General features: G+C 41.6%; 1 protein-coding gene across 1 annotated transcript in view; it reads right to left on the reverse strand.

Moving 5' to 3' along the window:
* Positions 1-20,055, reverse strand: part of CYTH2 (cytohesin 2) — a 67,479-nt gene that overhangs the window by 27,532 nt on the left and 19,892 nt on the right. Inside the window, exons 2-5 of the mRNA XM_089690999.1 lie at positions 11,223-11,370; positions 8,866-8,932; positions 2,945-3,063; positions 1,214-1,294 (exon numbers count right to left, since the gene is read on the reverse strand). Of these exons, the coding sequence (XP_089547125.1) occupies positions 1,214-1,294; positions 2,945-3,063; positions 8,866-8,932; positions 11,223-11,370 (415 nt within the window). The remainder of the gene's footprint in view (positions 1-1,213; positions 1,295-2,944; positions 3,064-8,865; positions 8,933-11,222; positions 11,371-20,055) is intronic.

Raw genomic sequence — 20,055 nt, forward strand, 5'->3', positions numbered from 1 at the left:
TCATTGGTGACTTCCGACAGTGTTAGCGCCCCTCCCAGATAGCGCCAGTTTGCCCACTAGTACACCAGTAATCCCATTTAACCCCTTAATCTCCCCCCCCCCAGTTAACCCCTTCACTGCCCTGTCACCAGTGTCATTGACCAGATTTTTGCTGATCACTGTATCAGTGTCGCTGGCGACTTCCAATAGTGTTAGCGCCCCTCCCAGATAGCACCAGTTTGCCCGCCAGTACACCAGTAATCCCATTTAACCCCTTGATCGCCCCCCACCCCCAGTTAACCCCTTCACTGCCCTGTCACCAGTGTCATTGATTACAGTGAACAGATTTTTACTGATCACTGTATTAGTGTCACTGGTGACTTCCGCTAGTGTTAGCGCCCCTCCCAGATAGCGCCAGTTTGCCCGCTAATGCACGGGATTTTTTTTTACCAAAAACATGTAGCAGAATACATTTTGGCTTAAATCTATGACTAACTTTGAGTTTACGATATATTTTTTATAGCTGAATTTTCGGGTTTTTTGTTTATAGCGCAAAAAATAAAAAGCGCACAGGTGATCAAATACCACCAAAAGACAGCTCTATTTATGTGAAAAAAAGGACGTACATTTAGTTTGGGTACAGCATTGCATGACTGCGCAATTATTATTTGAATTAGTGCAGCGCCAAACAGCAAAAAAAGGCCTGGTCATTAAGGGGGATAAATCCTCAGGAGCTCAAGTGGTTAATAAACGTTTAATAGTCATCCAATGTGAATGGGCACTGCTTGTTTTGAAAGACTATCTAGCAGATAAGCTTCAAGTAAAATGAAGTTGCTTGATTACACAGAAGTACAGACTACCGCATGTAGATGTAAATAAACAAACAGTCAAGACACTTTCAAACATTATGTATAATTGCAAGATAAAGTCTACTCAGGGTTTGTAGACAAACTTACTGTATAAGCCTTGCATTGTGTCTATACTGTAACTATATATGAAGTATTACACAGTACACCATATCTACATTTCAGATCATTTTAAGCAGAATGGTTCCTCATCGCCACCACTTGTTTTAGTTTCCTGAATAGACTCTGGCTTATTCTGTCCGGTAAAACCGACCACTTCCTCTTTTAGATTAGCCTTCCTGTTTCTTTGCACATAAGCAAGACAAAAAAAAAAAAAAAAAAACCTGCCAGTGGTTTTACAGCAGAATCTATAGAAACAAGCAGCTGACCTGAGAGCTTGAACAAGATTCAGGTCTGTAAACTCATGAAGGTCCACAAAAGCATGAAGAACAGAAATGTTGAAGTCCTCCCTAAAAAAAATAAAAAAATATAAAAATTAATTTTCGAACGTGTGTATAAAATACACACACACACTTTCTGTACCAGCATACATATAAAAACAATTTGATACATATAAAAGACATGCCTTTTATACTCTGAACTTTAAACAGATCTGAATATCTTGTTAACCAAACTATACAAGTTAAAAATTCAGCAACAACAACTTTTTCAATTGAGTGATGACCTGTGATTGGCTTTTATTGCTTCTTGTGTCTCAGTGACACATAGGATGTCAGAGTAAATTTCCCAGCAGGGACACTGACAGTAATAGAAACCTGATAGAATTTCTAACTCTCCCTTATTAGAAGAGCTTTATGGCCATCTGTGTTTAATGTTTAGGTAACCACAGAGGAAATGAGTAATGATTGCCATAACTGGAACACAGAGAGGATCAACTGAAGAGGGATTATAACATTTCCCCAGTATATCCCAAAAATATTAGGCTGGAATTTTTTTTCCCCACAATGAAATAGCAATTTAAAATAACTAAATAAATATTATAAGCATTTGCTTAAAGGTTTAGGAAAATGTACATAACTGGTTAAAATTTGAGTTGTTTTTGCATTCACATTGGCTTGTAAGTGGAAGAAAAGTAAATACCTCAATTCTAATATAATACAATAACATGGCCAGCAGTAAAGGGAGTCCAGGGACATATATATTTCTTTAAATTAAAGTATTGGTCTGGGCAAAGCAAACATACACAGTGAAACAGTACCAATCTTCTCCCAACTTTCTGTAGTCTTGCTGCACGGATATCCCTTAGCAGTCTTTTCAGTCCTGCCCAAGTTCTCCTCTAGTACAGAACTCTGCCTTCTAATGTTCCAGAGATAAGGAGACTGGAGGTGATCTGTAGTCCAGTAAGTGAAAAGTGGGCAGGGATTCCCGTATGATCAACCTGAAGCAACAACTGCACAATGATACAAAAGCAATAGTGCACTTGGCCTAACATGGAAAAAAGTAAGGCATCTGAAATGCCCATAGTTTCCAGCTGTCATTGTTCTACTGCTGATAGCTGGGTGCCCACTGCACATGCGCGAGAAGTGCTGCGCTTTGTGATTGGTCCGGCGTCTTCTGGGACCTGTCATGTGTTCTAGAAGACGCCTTACCATTCACAAAGCGCAGTGCTTCTCGTGCATGCGCACTGGGCACCCGGCTGTCACAGCCGAGAGCCCACACTAAAGATACCAGCGCGGGAAGACTACAGTGCTGGACCTGGGAACAGGCAAGGTTCTACTGCAGAGAAAAGACTAGCGGCTGGCCTGGTATTCTGACACGGCGGCAGCAATACCGGACCGGCCGCTCCATAAGACGCACTGACATTTCCTCCTTTTTTTGGGGGGAAAAAAGTTTGGCAATATATGAAAAGCAATATTGATACTGATATTACCGTATTTTTCGCTCCATAAGATGGAGTTTTTTATTTTGCACTATTTATGTGCAGTCCATAGGGTATTCAGTTATGATGTGGTGTGTATTAGTTCACAATTAGGACTGCTGCAAATGGTTCTTTGTTAATATTGATTATACCCATAAGCACAATAGTACCTTTTTTCATTTCTCAAATAAACTTTTTCCTGTTGGAACTCAAATATTCTTATGTACAAAAGTGAGTGTACCTCTCTCCTAAATAGTCTCCAATGGCAGTCTTATTCAGGCCTTCGCCTTTGTATAAAAAGCGAGCTATATCCTCTGGAGTGTTTCTTAGCAGATCATTCTCTTGAAGATACAGGATCCCCTGGAATCAAATGAGGAAAAAAAAAAAAAGTGTTGGACAGTTTTTTTTTTTTTTACATTTTATTTATAAGCATATTACAAATTTTCTGTCAACTTACTAATTGAAAGGGATTACATCACCCTTTATTTGAAAGGCATGCAAGTTTTAAGACTTCCTTCCTGCACAGCACATTAGAGGTCACCGTGCGGGAGAACATAAGCACTCCATAAAGCCAGTGCCAAGGCCAGGTAACAGGAGGCAGTTTCATATTGTTCGCTTGCTACATATTTCTTTGTGCATTTATTTCTTTGTCCCCATTGAAGAAATATGTGTACAGTTGTGTCCAAAATTATTCAACCCCCAATGCTGTAAAGGGGTTTAGGGACTATAGTGTACATTTGGAATTGTATTCAGAATCAAATCCTACAAGGACGTTGTAACTACCCAAATGCAACTAAAATGACATCAATTGTTTATGTAATACAGTAGTAAATGGTTCTTATGTGGTTTCTTCATTGCCACAATTATTCAACCCCTTAAAGACTACCACTCTGAAGAACAGAGGTTCATACAGGTGCTTTCCATCAGGTATTGAAAACACCTGTGGATGTCACCGAGCAGCAATCAAGCATAATAAGCACCAATTAGGCAGCTTTAAAATGACTGTGATACTCAGCTCCTTCTAGACATTTACTGGTGTGGTTACAAACATGGTGAAGGCAAGAGAATGGTCCAGGAAGACAAGAGAAGAGGTGATTTCTCTTCACAGGAAGGGCAATGGCTATAAGAAGATTGCAAAGATGTTAAACATACCAAGAGACACCTTAGGAAGCATCATTCGCAAATTCAAGGCAAAGGGCACTGTTGAAACGCTACCTGGTCGTGGCAGAAAGAAGATGCTGACTTCGACTGCTGTGCGCTACCTGAAGCGTAGAGTGGAGAGAAGTCCCCGTGTGACTGCTGAGGAACTGAGAAAAGATTTGTCAGATGTGGGTACAGAAGTTTCAGCCCAGACAATAAGACGCACACTGCGTAATGAAGGCCTCCGTGCCAGAACTCCCAGGCGTACCCCCTTGCTGTCTCCAAAGAATAAGAAGAGTCGACTGCAGTATGCCAAAAGCCATGTGGACAAACCACAAAAGTTGTGGGATAGTGTTCTGTGGACTGATGAAACAAAATTAGAACTGTTTGGGCCCATGGATCAACGCTATGTTTGGAGGAGGAAGAACAAGGCCTATGATGAAAAGAACACCTTGCCTACTGTGAAGCATGGTGGAGGGTCAATCATGCTTTGGGGCTGTTTTGCTTCTGCAGGTACAGGGAAGCTTCAGCGTGTGCAAGGTACCATGAATTCTCTTCAGTACCAGGAGATATTGGATGGAAACGTGATGCAGTCCGTCACACACCTGAGGCTTGGGAGACGTTGGACCTTTCAACAGGACAATGATCCCAAGCATACCTCCAAGTCCACTAGAGCATGGTTGCAGAGGAAAGGCTGGAACATTTTGGAGTGGCCATCGCAGTCACCAGACTTAAATCCGATTGAGAACCTCTGGTGGGACTTAAAGAAAGCAGTTGCAGTGCGCAAGCCTAAGAATGTGACTGAACTGGAGGCCTTTGCCCATGAAGAATGGGCGAAGATACCCGTAGATCGCTGCAAGACACTTGTGTCAAGCTATGCTTCACGTTTAAAAGCTGTTATAACTGTAAAAGGATGCTGTACTAAGTACTAAGATTGAATGTCACTTGGGGGTTGAATAAAACTGATAATGCTGTGAGCACAGAAAAGACATTTGTGGTTATTTCATTATAACTGTTATGTTATATTTGTCTGACCTACAAGTGCCTCTTTAATGTAAATGTAAGCAAGATGACTGAATGATCAAAAGCAATGTCAAACTGGCCAAAACACTCAATTTCAGTGGGGGTTGAATAATTTTGGACACAACTGTATATAAAAGAAAACATACATACTCACGTCCATGTTGCATCATCTGACGCTTCAGCTGTCCCCCGCTGGAACTAAACCCAAGAACTGAGAGATTTCATGACTGCTGGATGCTCAGTTCTCTGTCAGCTCAGAGCAGAAAGCAGTCACTGCTCTGCCCTCCAGCACTCACTGGACCACCAGGCAGAAGAGGGGGTTGGCACAGCTTGCCAAGAGCTGAAGCCAACTGTCAATCACACAGATGGGTAGATCTCAGCAACATGGGCAGGATCCTTCTAGAGCCTGGAGAAGCTCTGTGACGTTAGCCGATAGCAGCCAATAGCTCACAATAGCCCGCTCTTAGTCCTGGGTCACAGGATACCAAAAGTGCACTCCTGTGACCCACAAAACACCCCACTCTCTAGCAATACACACCAAACTGAGCATGGGCAGCTTGCCCCAAGGCTCTGTTCTATCAGCAGATGGATTGGGAATGGTAAAAGAGGAGGATCAGAATAGACAAGACCAAACATCCTTTTTACACAATGTGGAGGATGAACCCGTTAGGTTCCACATCGAGTATAACAAGCATGCTTTACTGCATATACAGACTAATTTTACTGTTGTGTGTTTAGTAACACTTTAAGGTGTGAGCTCTGTATGAATTTATTTCACTCTTTATTAGATATTAGAACAATAATAATAATGGGGGATTTTAACTACCCAGAAATTGACTGGAGTAATGACACTGCAGGAACAGTTAAAGGGCAAACATTTATAAACCTACTACAGGACAATTTTATGGTACAGTTCATAGAGGCCCCAACGAGGAATGATGCTCTGCTGGACTTGGTAATCTCAAACCATGCAGAGCTTATTACTAATGTCCATATAAAAGAACAACATCTGGGTAGCAGTGACCATAACATGATTTCATTTATTGTTAGCTGTAAACAACAAGCACATAGGGGAAAAACAAAAAGAGCTAATTTTCTAAGACTTAGACTGGGTGGGAATATTGGCATAAAAAAAAAAAAACCATGACACCTTTCAAAAGATAGCAGGACAAACCCCCAAAAATTCTTCAAATAGATTAGTAAAAAGGTGAGCTCTGAGCATGTAGGCCCTTTACAAAATAATGTAGAGTGGGTAACTGGGGACAAAGAAGGTACGTATATTAAATACCTTCTTTAGCTTTGTGTATACAAAAAGGAGCATGGGGGAGCTCTTGTCCATAATGGGCATGGTTATGACACAGCTCCAGATGATCCACATTAGCTAACAACTGATACGATCCAGAAATATTTAGACAGAATAAAGGTGAATAAAGCACCTGGACGGCATACACCCACGGGTCCTTAAAGAATTGAGCTCTGTCATTTCAAAGCCATTGTTTCTAATTTTTAGGAACTTATTAATGACTGCCATAGTACCACTGGATTGGCAGAAGGCCGATGTGGTGCCTATATTTAAAAAGGGATCAAAATCTTTACCAAGTAATTATAGACCTGTTAGTTTAACATTTATAGTTGGGAAGATACTGGAGAGTTTAATAAAAAAGACCACATAGATGAGTTCTTGCTGGAAAAAAAAACATTTTAAGCAACAGACAGCATGGATTCATGAAAGACAGAAGTTGTCAAACAAATCTAATTTTTTTTTAATGAGAAATGAGAAAAACCTTGGACAGAGGGGTGGTGGTGGACGAGGTATACTTGGATTTTGCAAAAGCGTTTGACACAGTTCCCCACACATGGCTAATGTGTAAGGTAAAGTCTACAGGCTTGACAAAATGCATATATAAATGGATAGAAAACTGGCAAAAAGACCAGTTTAAAAATTAACCACCTCCCACCTGCCATATAGTACAACGATGGGCGCAAGGCGGTTCTCTCGGTCTGGGAGAATGTCATATGACATCCTCCCATTCTAACCACGCATGCGCGGCTCCGGGAGCGCGCAGCATGGCGATCTGCAGTGGGCTATGTCCATCGGACACAGCGGATCACCGATCAACAGAAAGAGCCGAAGATGTCGGCTCGGTGATGTGATCAGCTGTGTCCAATCACAGCTGATCACATGTAAACAGGGAAATGCCGGTTATCAGCATTTCTCTCCTCACGAGCTGTCACACTAACAGCTCAAGAGGAGAGCCGGTAGCCAGCATTCCTCAGAGGGGACATGTACACAGATCATCAGAGCACTGATGATCAATGTGCCCTGATGATCTGTGTAGCCCCAACAGTGCCACCTGTCAGTGTCTATCAGTGCCAGCTCTCAGTGCTCATCAATGCCACCTGCCAGTGCCCATCAGTGCCACATTTCAGTACCTACCAGTGCACATCAATGCCACATATCAGTGCCCACCAGTACACATCACTGCCACATATCAGTGCCCATCTGAGCTGCCTTTTAGTGTCACCCATCAATGCCAGTCAGTGCCGCCTATCAGTGCCACCTACCAGTGCCCATATCTGCAGCCTCATTAGCGCACATCAGTCAAGGAGAAAAATCACTTATTTACAGAATTTATAACAAAAACTAAGAAAAAACTTTTTTTCCCCAAAAATTTTCAGTGGTTTTTGGTTTAAGAAAAAATAAAACCCAGAGGTGATTAAATACCACGAAAATAAAGCTTTGTCACAAAAAAGTGATAAAAATTTCATATGGGTACAGTGTTGCATGACCACGTAATTGTCAAAGTGTGACAGCGCTGAAAGCTGGAAATTGGCCTGGGCAGGAAGGGGGTATAAGTGCCCTGTAGACTAGTGGTTAAGAGAGTAGTGGTTAATGGTCTAGGGCTACAGGAGGTCTCCAACTTGCAAACTGACCTCAATGCACTGTGTAATTGGGCAACTATGTGGCAAATGAGATTTAATGTTGATAAATGTAAGGTTATGCACGCATCATACATACTAGGGGGGTACAACTGAGAGAATCAATGGTGGAGAAGGATCTGGGGGTTCTGGTAGATCACAAGCTTAATAATGGCATGCAATGCCAAGCTGCGGTTTCTAAAGCGAGCAAAATCCTCGGAGAGGAGAGGGATCATTTTACCCCGGTACAAATCATTAGTAATACCTCATCTGGAATATGCAGTTCAGTTTTGGGCACCAATTTACAAAAAGAACATTGGGGAACTGGGAAGTGCACAGAAGGGCAACCAAACTGATAAGAGGCATGGAGGAGATCAGCTATGAGGAAAGAGAGGAACTGAATTTCTTCTCTCTTGAGAAGAGGAGATTAAGGGGGGATATGATCAACATGTATAAATACATCAGTGGTTCATATAGTGAACTCGGTGTAGAGTTATTCACCCTGAGGCCTTCACAGAGGACAAGGGGGCACTCTTTACGTCTAGAGGAAAAGAGATTTAATCTCCAAACACGGAAAGGTTTCTTCAGAGTAAGAGCTGTGAAAATGTGGAATAGACTCCCTCAAGAGTTGGTTCTGGCCAACTCAGTGGATTGCTTTAAAAAAAAGGCCTGGATCCTTTCTTGGATACACAGAATATAACCGGATACTAACATGTATAGGTAAAGGTGATCCAGGGAATATCCGATCGCCTCTCAAGGGATCAGGAAGGAATTTTTTCCCCTGCAGGACCAAAATTAGTTCATGCTTTGCTGAATTTTTTTGCTTTCCTCTGGATCAACTGTGGGTATAGGAATATAACTTTTTTTTATGGTTGAACTGGATGGACTTTAGTCTTTTTTTCAGCCAAACTAACCATGTAACAATGAGCTGGTCCTCAACTTTTGCATTTTTCTTCAAACGGTTAATCTGATTTGCCCAGGTCTACGACAGATTTACTTGTACACTAAAATCAGTGCTTATGGAGTAAAGCCTAATTATAGCTATTATAAACTTGTTCCCCCACCAAAACGATTAAATACCTTTTTAGGATCCATATTGAACTTCTTTCTGCCCATTCCAATTTTACGATTCCTTTGCAAAGTTTTACTGCCAAGAAAAAAAAAAGAAAAATGCAAATGACCATATATCTGCAAGTAACAAAACAGCACAAAACCTGATAACTTCTTGTTACGACAAAACAATAATATTCTAGTATCAGTAATATTTCGTATTTGTGGTTTTAGTGCTGCTCTTATTACTCATTACAAGTCCCAATATCTATATGACTATTGTAACTACTTTCCATGTCCTGCCACTAAAAACTATACACCCTGGCTACATGTATAATAGAATATGAATGGCAGTGACATTATAAAGATGCATCAGTTATTCAGACTACAAATGATAAACAGGACGGACGAAGGGGGATAATAAAAAGGGACTTTTGTACTTGCTGTAAAATCCTTTTGTCCAGTGGTTAAAGCAGTTCTAATTTTAAAAGGTTTTTTTTTACCTTAATGCATTCTCTGCATTAAAGCAGAGTTCCAGCTGAAAAAAATAAAAGGCAGCAGCTACAAAAACTGTAGCTGCTGACTTTTAAAATACAGACACTTACCTGTCCCTCGGTCCAGAGGTGTCCTCACCATGGCTGGCTTCACCGACTGTCATCTCTCCCTGGCACCGGCAACTTTAGTGTGGGCACCCAGTTGTGACAGCTTGCGGCTTCACAGCCTGGTGCCCACTGCGCATGCGTGAGAGGCGCTGCGCTTTGTGAATGGCCCCGTAGTCTTCTGGGACCTGTCACATGTCCCAGAAAACTATGGGGAGAAAGTGGTTGAAGACAACTTCTGCTTATGATCACCTAGGCGATCGCAGCGGAAGTGGGAACCTGTCAAATTCGGGTACCCACTCCCCAAAGGTGCCAATTCTTAATGGGGAGTGGGGGACAAAGCATTAAAGTGGAACTTCTTTTGGGTGGAGCTCCGCTTTAAGGGAAATAACCTTCCAACTTTCCTCCCTCACCCCCATTCCTAACCACTTACCTCTTCCAATCCAGCATTGTACCCCCTCTACAGAGCCGCTGCTCTCTCTACCTGGTCTCGTAGGGGACTCGGAGGGCAGTGGGAGTTATCAACAAAAACCAATGCAAAGGAGTAAATTTCCCACTGACCTAGAGAAAACGGCCCTATTTACCCACTTCCCTCAAATGGTCGTACCCATAATGTTGTTACGTTTCAGTGGTTATTCCAGGGCCAAGGCAGCTGCAGTCATGACCCCAGTATCAATCTTTTCAGCCAGTGATACTGATTAGTTTAAAAGCAATCCAAGCATGCTTTTACATGCAGTTGACAGGGGTGTCGTCATCCCCCACCCCTCACAGATCTACCATCCAACCAAGGAGGCCGGGACTCAAGTCGGTGCTTCTGCCGTTTTACCATGCAGATGACCCAAGGACCCCCGATCATCTCTATGGTCTAAGAAACCAGAAGTGATTGAAGTCACTTTTGGCTAGTAAACAGGCCATTATCGGTCTGTGAAAGCATCTAATCTGGTGACGACTGTCCAAGAGGGGTTATATGCTCACTTTGGACAAATTCTCCAACTTCCTGTTGTATTTATTGGACAAAAAGTGAAGGGAAAATTCTCCCAACAGTAACAGCGTTAAAAAAAAACTTATGGTATGGAATGGATAAGACCTCCTATTAACTTTAAAAAATATAAATAACGTGAATTGAAGAGCGTATTATTTAAATGCTATTCAGAAATGAAAGAAATGCTGGTTGCTATAGGTTATTGCACACTGTAAAAGTGAAACTCAAACTAAATTCTTAGATTTTCAGAATGGGAAAAAATGAGACCCTCTGATGTTTAATTAGCCTGGCCCCTTTAGGAATGTCAGTCTCTCTTCCTCTCCAAAAGGATAACATAAAAGAAACATTCTAAATGATGACACTTCTATCAGTAAGAACTATTAGGGCCTGTTTACATTTTTGCAATGCATCAGCTGGGGTTTGCCTTGTGTAAGGGTGTGTTGCGTTAAGGCAGCCCACTAAAAATAATGGGGCCGCCAACATACCAAAATGATTCGTTCTATTTTTTCCAATGCAATTGATGTTAAAAAATTAATGGTTTCCATATTCTCTTTCTGGTGCAAGAGACTGCTCCTTGACCAATGGGGTGTTCTTACTGCTGAAGTTTACAGAAAGAAAACAGAAGCTTTACTGTTACAGAAGATCTTAAAGCAAGTGATAGCATGAAAACCTGTATCTTGCAGGACTCAACACCTATTAGAACAAGGTGCTTAGATGAATGTACAAGAGCTTGGTATCTGCACTACTAAGATTTGACATGTTTATAAATAAAGTACAATATGTCCACTTGGATGATGAAGTCATACCTTCCTTCGTTGGCCTCAAGGCCTTCCACTTCATTCATGGCCTCACTCAGCTCATCCCGGAGCCTCTGGATCTCCACCAGCAGTTCCTGTTTCCTGCGGCGGATATTCTCCAACTCGATGCGCTCTTCGGGAGTCAGATCAGCAGGGACTGCGAAGGAAGCAACAAAACAAACATTCTCAAGGCTTCGCATAGTCGGCAGCGTATTACTCATGGTGAAAGAACAAACTTGACGAAATTTCTGTGCTACTTCAGCAAGTCCTGCAAAACCACCCCCTTGACATGCAGCCCTTCCACAGGAGGATCAGACCACTCTGTGCGAACGAATATTATTTCCATTCGGAATAAAAGCTGTAAATCATTCTGTAGAACAGTGACAGTTATTCCAGACTTAACATCTGCCACACTGAGGAACGCTGGAGTTGTAAACCATTGTGAAGGATTTCTAAGAGCTTATTAGAAATTGTTTCATACATAACCCTAGTCAAAAAGAAATCACGCTTTGTTTAACTAGATACAAAATTTGCAGCTGCTGCTGGAAACAAACAAGCCATTGTAACTTCCCAACAGAGAGACCTTTACTGTACAAATAACACCGGACAGTGGACGTCATTGGTTGGCCTATACTGTCCAATTGATTTCATGAAATCATTATCTCCTCAGAGGTTATGGCATTTTGGGGGTTACCTATGAGAATAAGCAGTCATAAAAAGTGGCCACTTCCTAAAAAGCCATGGTACACTGCATCAAATGAGGAGCTGAACAACCTCATCAAGAAAAGGCATTTGGATGTTACCTATGAAAAATAGCACCAGTGCTCATATGTAATTGTAGGAGCACAGCTCTTAGGGCGCATTCACAGGTAAACCCCCAACCATGTTATCGGCCGTCCCAGATATCCAACGCTAACCACAAATCAACTCCCCTATGCTGTACATAACGTTAAGGAAAGGGTGAGGTATTGTAGGTTACTCGAGAGAGCAGCCTAGGGCAGGGGTAGGCAACCTGCGGCTCTCTAGCTGTTGTGGAACTACATTTCCCATGAGACATTACAAAATTGACAGTTACAGCTATGACTTGCAGAGGAATGATGGAACTTGTAGTCCTGCAACAGCTGGAGAGCCGCAGGTTGCCTACCCCTGGCCTAGGGTGACAATTCTGTCCCTCCTCACCTGCATCTCTGCATGTCACAGACCCTTTTTTTCCTTTTTAAAGTGATCACATACTCTGTTCTCAGCTGCATAAGAGCTAGGAGAGGAGAAACAGCAGGACACTGATCTTCCTAGTGAAAGGCTGTGTGGGAGAAGGAGGGTGTCAGGACATGCCTGATCATTGAAGGAGAGCAGGCTCAGTTCCCAGCACAACTAGAGAACTGACCATGCTGTGCTCTCCTGCTTAGTGTGGTCTGTTTTTAACAGGAAAGCAGAGGGACTGTCATGAACACCAGGGATTTCACACCAGGGATTTCACACAAAGAAAGCAATATAAAAGGGAACAGGACACTTTTTCACAAAAGTACATGGTACAGCAGGCACAGATCAGATATACGACATGCTGGGTTTACATATTCTTTAAAGGAAGTTGAAAAATGAACTTACTAGTCAGATGTCATTTAGATGTATTCGTTTTCTTTCCTTTTCCTTTTATTTGGGGATCTAAGAGTTGGTAAGCCACAAAAGAGAACTTTTTTTGCTTTGGGGTTTAAGTCTCCATGCACACTATGTTCTTCTTAGGGCTCGTTCACACTTGACTTTATTTCTAACTCTTGCCAAAACACCCCTATAGCGTTTGACAAGGGTTAGACAGGCGTTTGTAAAGCGTTTTTAACGCTCCAAAACCGCCCTATGCGCGGTTTTTGCGGCAGTTGGTAGGTGTTTGCCAAGCGTTAAAACCGCACCACAAATGCTTATAATGAAGTTTAAATGGTGTTAACGCTCCGCAAACGCTGGCTAGACGTTTGTGGAGCGGCACCATAGACTTGAATTGGAGGCTTCAACTCCTCCTGACTTGACCAGAGGCATCCGTTTTGCCACGATGCGACGCGAACGTTTCCGTGTGAACAGCACCGTGTGTTGCCATGTGCAGAATTTTCAGAGGCGTTAGAGAAGCATTAAAAACGCTTCCCAAACTCCTGTCTGACGCCTGCTAACAGAGCTAGTGTGAATGTAGCCTAAAGCTCCAAGAAGCTGTTATTAGCATTTTTTTTTCTGCTCCTAAAAGCCAAATAGTGTTATCCTATGTGCTCATGAACACGACTTTAGGCCAGCAGCGGTTTTTTGTGCTTCAGCTTCTAGGAGCAGAAAATAAAAAATGAGTTTTTGTAGAGTTTTGTGGACAGTTTTTTCAGCAGAAAAAACACTGAATGCACCCAAATGCTACTAAAACACTCCTAACAGTTTTTTTCCCCATCATGTGCTGTAAAAACACTAAAGCTAATAAATAGTTTTTGTGCTGCAAGCTGGCACAAAAACACTGTTATTCCAATTGCGCAACGGATCAAATTCAAAATCCTAACGCTGACGTACAAAGCCGTCCACCACACTGCCCCGAACTACATCACTGACCTAATATCCAAGTACCGCCCAACACGCACACTCCGCTTCTCACAAGACCTCCTTCTCTCTAGTTCCCTGGTCTCCTCCTCCCATGACCGTCTCCAGGACTTCTCCAGGGTGTCACCCATCCTCTGGAACTCCCTGCCCCAACCCATCAGATTATCACCTACTCTCCTCTCCTTTAGGCGCACCCTGAAAACCCATCTCTTCAGGGAAGCCTACCCCACCCCCTGCTAACCTGCCGACCTCCTCCACTCTTCCTACCACTCCATCCCCCACAGCTATCTCCTCCTGTGCCACCATCCCCTCCCTCCTAGATTGTAAGCTCCAAAGAGCAGGGCCCTCGATCCCCTCATGTTTTGCATTGTATTGTTATTGTTCTGTCACATGTTCTGTCCCCCTTTGTAATGTACAGCGCTGGGCGAACTATTGGCGCTTTATAAATACTGTATAATAATAATAATATCAGAGTTTTTCATCCAGCAGTTTTTGATCTAATAAAAACAAAATGTGCATGGAGCCTAATGCTGCTTTAAAGGAAACCAATGCTGCCACCACACAAGTAATATATTACACTGCACCCCACAGTCTGATTTCCAATTTTATTGGTTTTAAAATGTTACTAAACCCACAACAGTAAAATCAGCCTGTAAAAGCATGCTTGTCATACTCTCTGTGGAACATAAGAAGTTAATCCTCTGCATTGCGTAAAAAGGCAGTTTGATCCTTTCTTCTATGTTCCTCCCCTTTTTCAAGCGATCACCTCTTATCTCCTGATAACAGACTGAACCATAAGCATTTTGCACATGCTCAGTTTGTCTGACCAGTGCTGATTAGCAATACACACCAGAGGTCAGGGGTTTTACATCCTCCTAGAGCAGAAGGAAAACTCCTCCTACAAGCTTTAGCTAGTGCTTGGCTGAACACTGATAGAAGCCAGAAGACTGCTCTAACTTCTAATGAGAAAAGGTATTTAGCCGTTTATATTTACTTAAAAAATTGCATTTCCATGTTGTGTGTACTGTGGGAGACCAGATATAGTGCATTCAGGGTCCTGGGTTTAGTAACACTAAGGTTTATATATATATATATATATATATATATATATATATATTTATGTAAGGGCCTAGATTTTCAATACAATTGTAACTAAAAAATGTAAAGCCCCCCCCCCCATTTTAAGTTCAGCATAGGGAGGGTTAAAACCCCCTGTATTTTTTAAATATCTGTCACATTGGGGAGATTTCCCTTCACTTATTGTCCAACATCCAAAACAGGAAGAAGTGAGAGGAGATCCCTGCAAAGTGAGAGAATCCTGGTGCAACACCAGGGCCACCACAACTAGTGTTCCCATTGGAAGATTTCGCCTCTATTAGTGTTCTGATATAAACCCAAAACATGGGATTTTCCTTTACTTTCAAAGATAATAGTAAACAGGAGAAATAGAGGATGCATCTCCCGAACAGGGACACAAACAGCAATAAAAAACTGACAGATGTTGTAATCCCCCTGCACTCCATTAAAAAAAAAAAAACTTTTACGGTTAGAGTATTTAAAGTTCTAAATCTGTCGATTACTCTGATGTCTATTGTGCAAAATTATTTGGTATTCATCTAAATCTTCAAAAAATGATTCATTGCATCTGTTATGTACAGTAATTAACCACAATGAAGCTGATATTTGTTTCCATTCCAGTGCAAATGCTGCTTGGTTAAATGTCATTTTCATTGTACTGCTTGCACAGCATGTATTTGTCTATGGCACAGCTGTGAAGAACGAGGAAATCACTGGGATGTATTGATCAGTTTACTGGATAATTTGTTCATGTGTTATCCAGCATAATGACTTTTCTGACTGCTCTAACAGAAGGTGTAAATCAAAATTAAGTAGTTAAAAGGAATCATTTAGGCTGGATTCACACCTGTTGTGTTTTCCATGATGCATTTTCTAATAAAAAACAAATTTTATTTTTTATTAGCACAGTGGCTAAATGGTTAGCACTTCCGCCTGGCAGTACTAGGGTCCTTGGTTCGAATTCCAACCACGCACCACCTGCCTGGAGTTTGCATGTTCTCCCTGTGCCTGTGTGAGTTTCCTCCGGGTACTCCAGTTTCCCCCCACACTGCAATGACATGCTGGTAGGTGAATTGGCTCCTATCTAGTATGTGTATGTATGTTAGTAAGTTAGGGATCTTAGATTGTACGCTCCTTGAGGGTTAGGGACTGATGTGAATGTACAAAATATATGTAAATTGATGGCGCTATATATACCTTATATAACACACATCACCACGTTTTGACACATCAAAGCCTTTTATGACACACGGTGACATTTAATGCAAAGTGTGTTACAACGCACCCTGTGCGATAATGTGCATCAGCATGCATTTCCTTTCATTTAAAAAAAAGAAAAAAAGCTGCAAGAGGAAAAACACCTTGACATGAATATGACCTAAACCTATAGATAGTGCTAAAAAAATGGATGGATTGAAATTTAGTCAGTTCAGCAAAGACCGTCCAAATTTCCATCAGGGGGTGGCTGTCCTTGTTTGACAGAAGTTGATCATTAGACTGTATTCCAACAGTGCCGAGTCCCGCTGTCAAATGACAATGTCCTGACAGGGAAGGATTTCTCCAACCACCTTGTTCGTGTGGATGGAGGAATCTGCTCTTTTTTTATGCTGGCTGCATAAAAAGAAAAAAAAAAAAATATATAATAATAATAATAATAATAATATAGGGTCCTACTAAACCCAGGACCCTGCATTCACTATATCTGGTCTCCCACAGTACACGGAAATGCAATTATTTTAGTAAATATAAACTGCTAAATACCTTTTCTCATCAGCAGTTTGTGCAGTCTTGTCACTTCTATCAGTGTTCAGCACAGCACTAGTTAAAGCTTGTAGGAGCTCTCTTTCTGTTCTAGGATACAGAACCTCTGACCGGATAGCACTGATTGGCCCTGTGCTAATTACATGCACTCTCCCAAGAAAAAAAAAGAAATCTCTAGCAATACACATCAAACTGATCATGTGCAGAGTGTCTCCAAACGATATGTCTTATCAGGAGATAAGAGGGGGGAACTGGGAGAAGGGGAGGATCAGAGAAGTCAGGATCAAACAGCGTTTTTACACAATGCAGAGGATTTACCCCTTATGCAGGCCATAGACAGGTCGTTTATCGGCCGAATTTTTGTCCAAATAAAAAAAAAAAAAAAAAAAAAAAAACACAACGGCTGATATTCACACCGTTAGTGGGGCAATGCAGTCGGCCGTTTTTCGTGGATCTTCTTGTTTCTTTTTATTGGTCATGCTGGAAAATCCACGAAAAACCACCGTTTTTCGTGAGCATTGGTGGCAGCATCCATGGCAGCAACGACCGATTTTTCATTTATTCGGCCAATAAATGGCCCATCTATTGCCAGCCTTAGGTTCCACAGTGAGTAGAACAAGCATGGTTACTGCACATACAGACTGATTTTATTGTTGTGGGTTTAGTAACACTTTAAACTATATACTGGCAGCTAATTTTCTTGCTCATCCAGTCAGAAAGGTATTTCTGCCAATCAGTACACATTAGGTAGCAACTAAAAAAAGAGCTAAAATAGCAAAACAATTAAAAGTAGGGTTATATTTCAGTGGGACTGCAAACTGTGTGGTGTAGTCTATTGCTTTTTGCTGCTGGGGGATCGGTTCTCACTATGGGAGGGGGATTTGTCCTGGGGGTGGGGTCTATTGTTGCTGGCGATCTATTTTATGGCTTTTCTTGTTCATCTTTAACAAATTCCATACAAATGCACCACAAAATGATACTTGGTTCTGCAATGTCTATAAGGGACAGTACAGGGAGGTGGTTAGAAGGTGAAACCAAGGGATGGTGCTCAGAGGTGGGTAGGTTGTGGAGACCAGGGGTGACCTCGGTAGGGAGGAGGGGGGAGTACCTGCACCTAATCTGAGAAAAAAAAAAAAGCTCAGATTAAAAAGGAATGTATAGTTCTTTTGTTTTGTAAACACATGTAAACAAACAAACAAACAATCTGCTTGATGGGATTATCAGTATGATTTACATTTCAAAAGTCTTGCTTCCATGTAGAACTCTGAAGAATATACATGTACAGTATAGGGACAGCCAAACTTGCACATCACATACAGAGGCTTGGGTACGGCTTTGCAGTTCTACACAGAGGTTTAAGCGCCGTTCACACCAAACGTGCAGAAAAACAGATGGAAACTGACAAGCAGATTTCACTTGCAGGGACATTAGTTTACATCAGTTTTCAATGAGTTTTATACATATTACAGATTCCTAAGCTGAAAAAAATCTGCATGTGATACCAGCGTTATGGTGTGAACAGGGTACACATATGATACCAGCGTTATGGTGTGAACAGGGTACACATGTGATACCAGCGTTATGGTGTGAACAGGGTACACATGTGATACCAGCGTTATGGTGTGAACAGGGTACACATGTGATACCAGCGTTATGGTGTGAACAGGGTACACAGAGAACAATTACGCCCTTGCAGAACACATTCAGAAAAACTGATGTCTCTGCACCATGGTGTGAATCAGCCCTTCGTTTTATTGCTCCTCTTCACAAACAAGTCTAAAGCTGACCAAACACCAGTACAGAAACTACACAAAATACAGAAATACTAAACAATCCTTTATCAAGAGTATTTGCTAGTATCATTAGGGACACAAATTTGAGATGAAACCCCTAAAAAAATTCAACTGCCATGCCAATGTTTTAAAAAACCACCTTAGAGTTCGGGAACCACATGCACTTTACCAGAAGTAGGATTTTCCCCAAAAGAGAACCACATTCACATTTAGTTTTTTGCTTATTCCATATTGTTTGTCACAAGAAAATCAAATGCATGTGCCAAAAACAAACTTCTTACAAATTAAATCCTACTGGTGTATGGCCAGCCTGAACTGGAGGTTCACTGTGGTTTAAGTTGACCTGGTGTAGTCCTAATAGCAAGAACTTTTTCCCAAAATTGGTAAGCCCAACAAAAAAAAAAATTATATTTTGGATAGTTTTAATCCACTCTCCAGTTTCTTACACCTATCAAGACCTGTATCCAGGAAATATCATCAATGTTCCCAGTCCCATCCACCAGTGTTGGCCATTACAAGAAAATCTCACTGTTGGATTTTTCATTTGTACATACTACACAAGGACTGATCCTCCTCTTGCTTCATCAGGAGCAATGAGACTGTCATAGGGTCTGATGGTAAAGCAGGATACCTTGGAAGGAAATTCATACCAGTGTATAGAGGTAGAGAAGCCCAGGAACTACTTCCAACTACCAGCATCAATACATAACCAAAATAACAGCTGTGGATAGAGAAGACTGGTCAGATAACCAACACAGTTTGTATACAGTCCTTTTTAGAGTCCCAGAGCCATTTAGTCACTTTAGCATAAAACAAACCATAGCTGAAGAAATGTGCTGGTCTTGTAAAGTACTAAAAACTTCCCAATGCAGGACATTTCAGCAGTGGCGCCAAGAGTCAGACCATTTATCCCTCAGAAGTTTGGCAGACAACAAAGCCGCATGAGAGACTTCATTGTTATAAATATCTAAAGTACGTTATCACAAATCAAAATGCAAATTAGCAGCAGCCTCAGATACTCCAAATACCAGCCTAATAAAATCCTTCCACAAAGCCATCTTTATCATGGTGTAAACAGATCTCCAGCCTGATATGCTTACATTTACTGAACAATTCTGGAGATCGGGCACAAGTCACATGAAATAATGAGACCTTTTGTATCTAGGGGCATTTCTCCATTACATGAGCAGTAAAATAAATACACCCCATTCTGCATCCATAAAATGCCAGCTTTGACATCCACCAAGGATACAGGGGTTGTTGCTGCTGATTAGGGCTGTATGGAATTAGTCATTGGCAGCATTTCCAACCTACCAGTCACACTCCAAGCAACCTCTTCCTCATGTAGGTCTACTACTGAAGTCACATCTTGTGGTGCACCACCCATACCATCTTCTACTTGCAGCATAGGAGAACTATGAAATCAGGAAAGATGCTGGAGGCTTTGCATGAAGGTAAAATAAGGTGTCATTCCCAAACCTCCTCAGTCACAGAAAGAAAAGGAACGTTGATAAAGCTTTTTACTGGACAGTATAGAAAACACACTGGATGAAGGAACAAGGGGTGTGTGTCCCAGCTGTCCTGGAAGATGATTTGAGAGACAAGTGTATTCCCTTGAAAGTGAAAAGCTCCACTCTCAGCCATCATACCTA

The sequence above is a fragment of the Staurois parvus genome, unplaced genomic scaffold (assembly GCF_062004578.1).
Source record: "Staurois parvus isolate SC_StPar_1 unplaced genomic scaffold, SC_StPar_1.0 ptg000548l, whole genome shotgun sequence".
NCBI lineage: Eukaryota > Metazoa > Chordata > Amphibia > Anura > Ranidae > Staurois > Staurois parvus.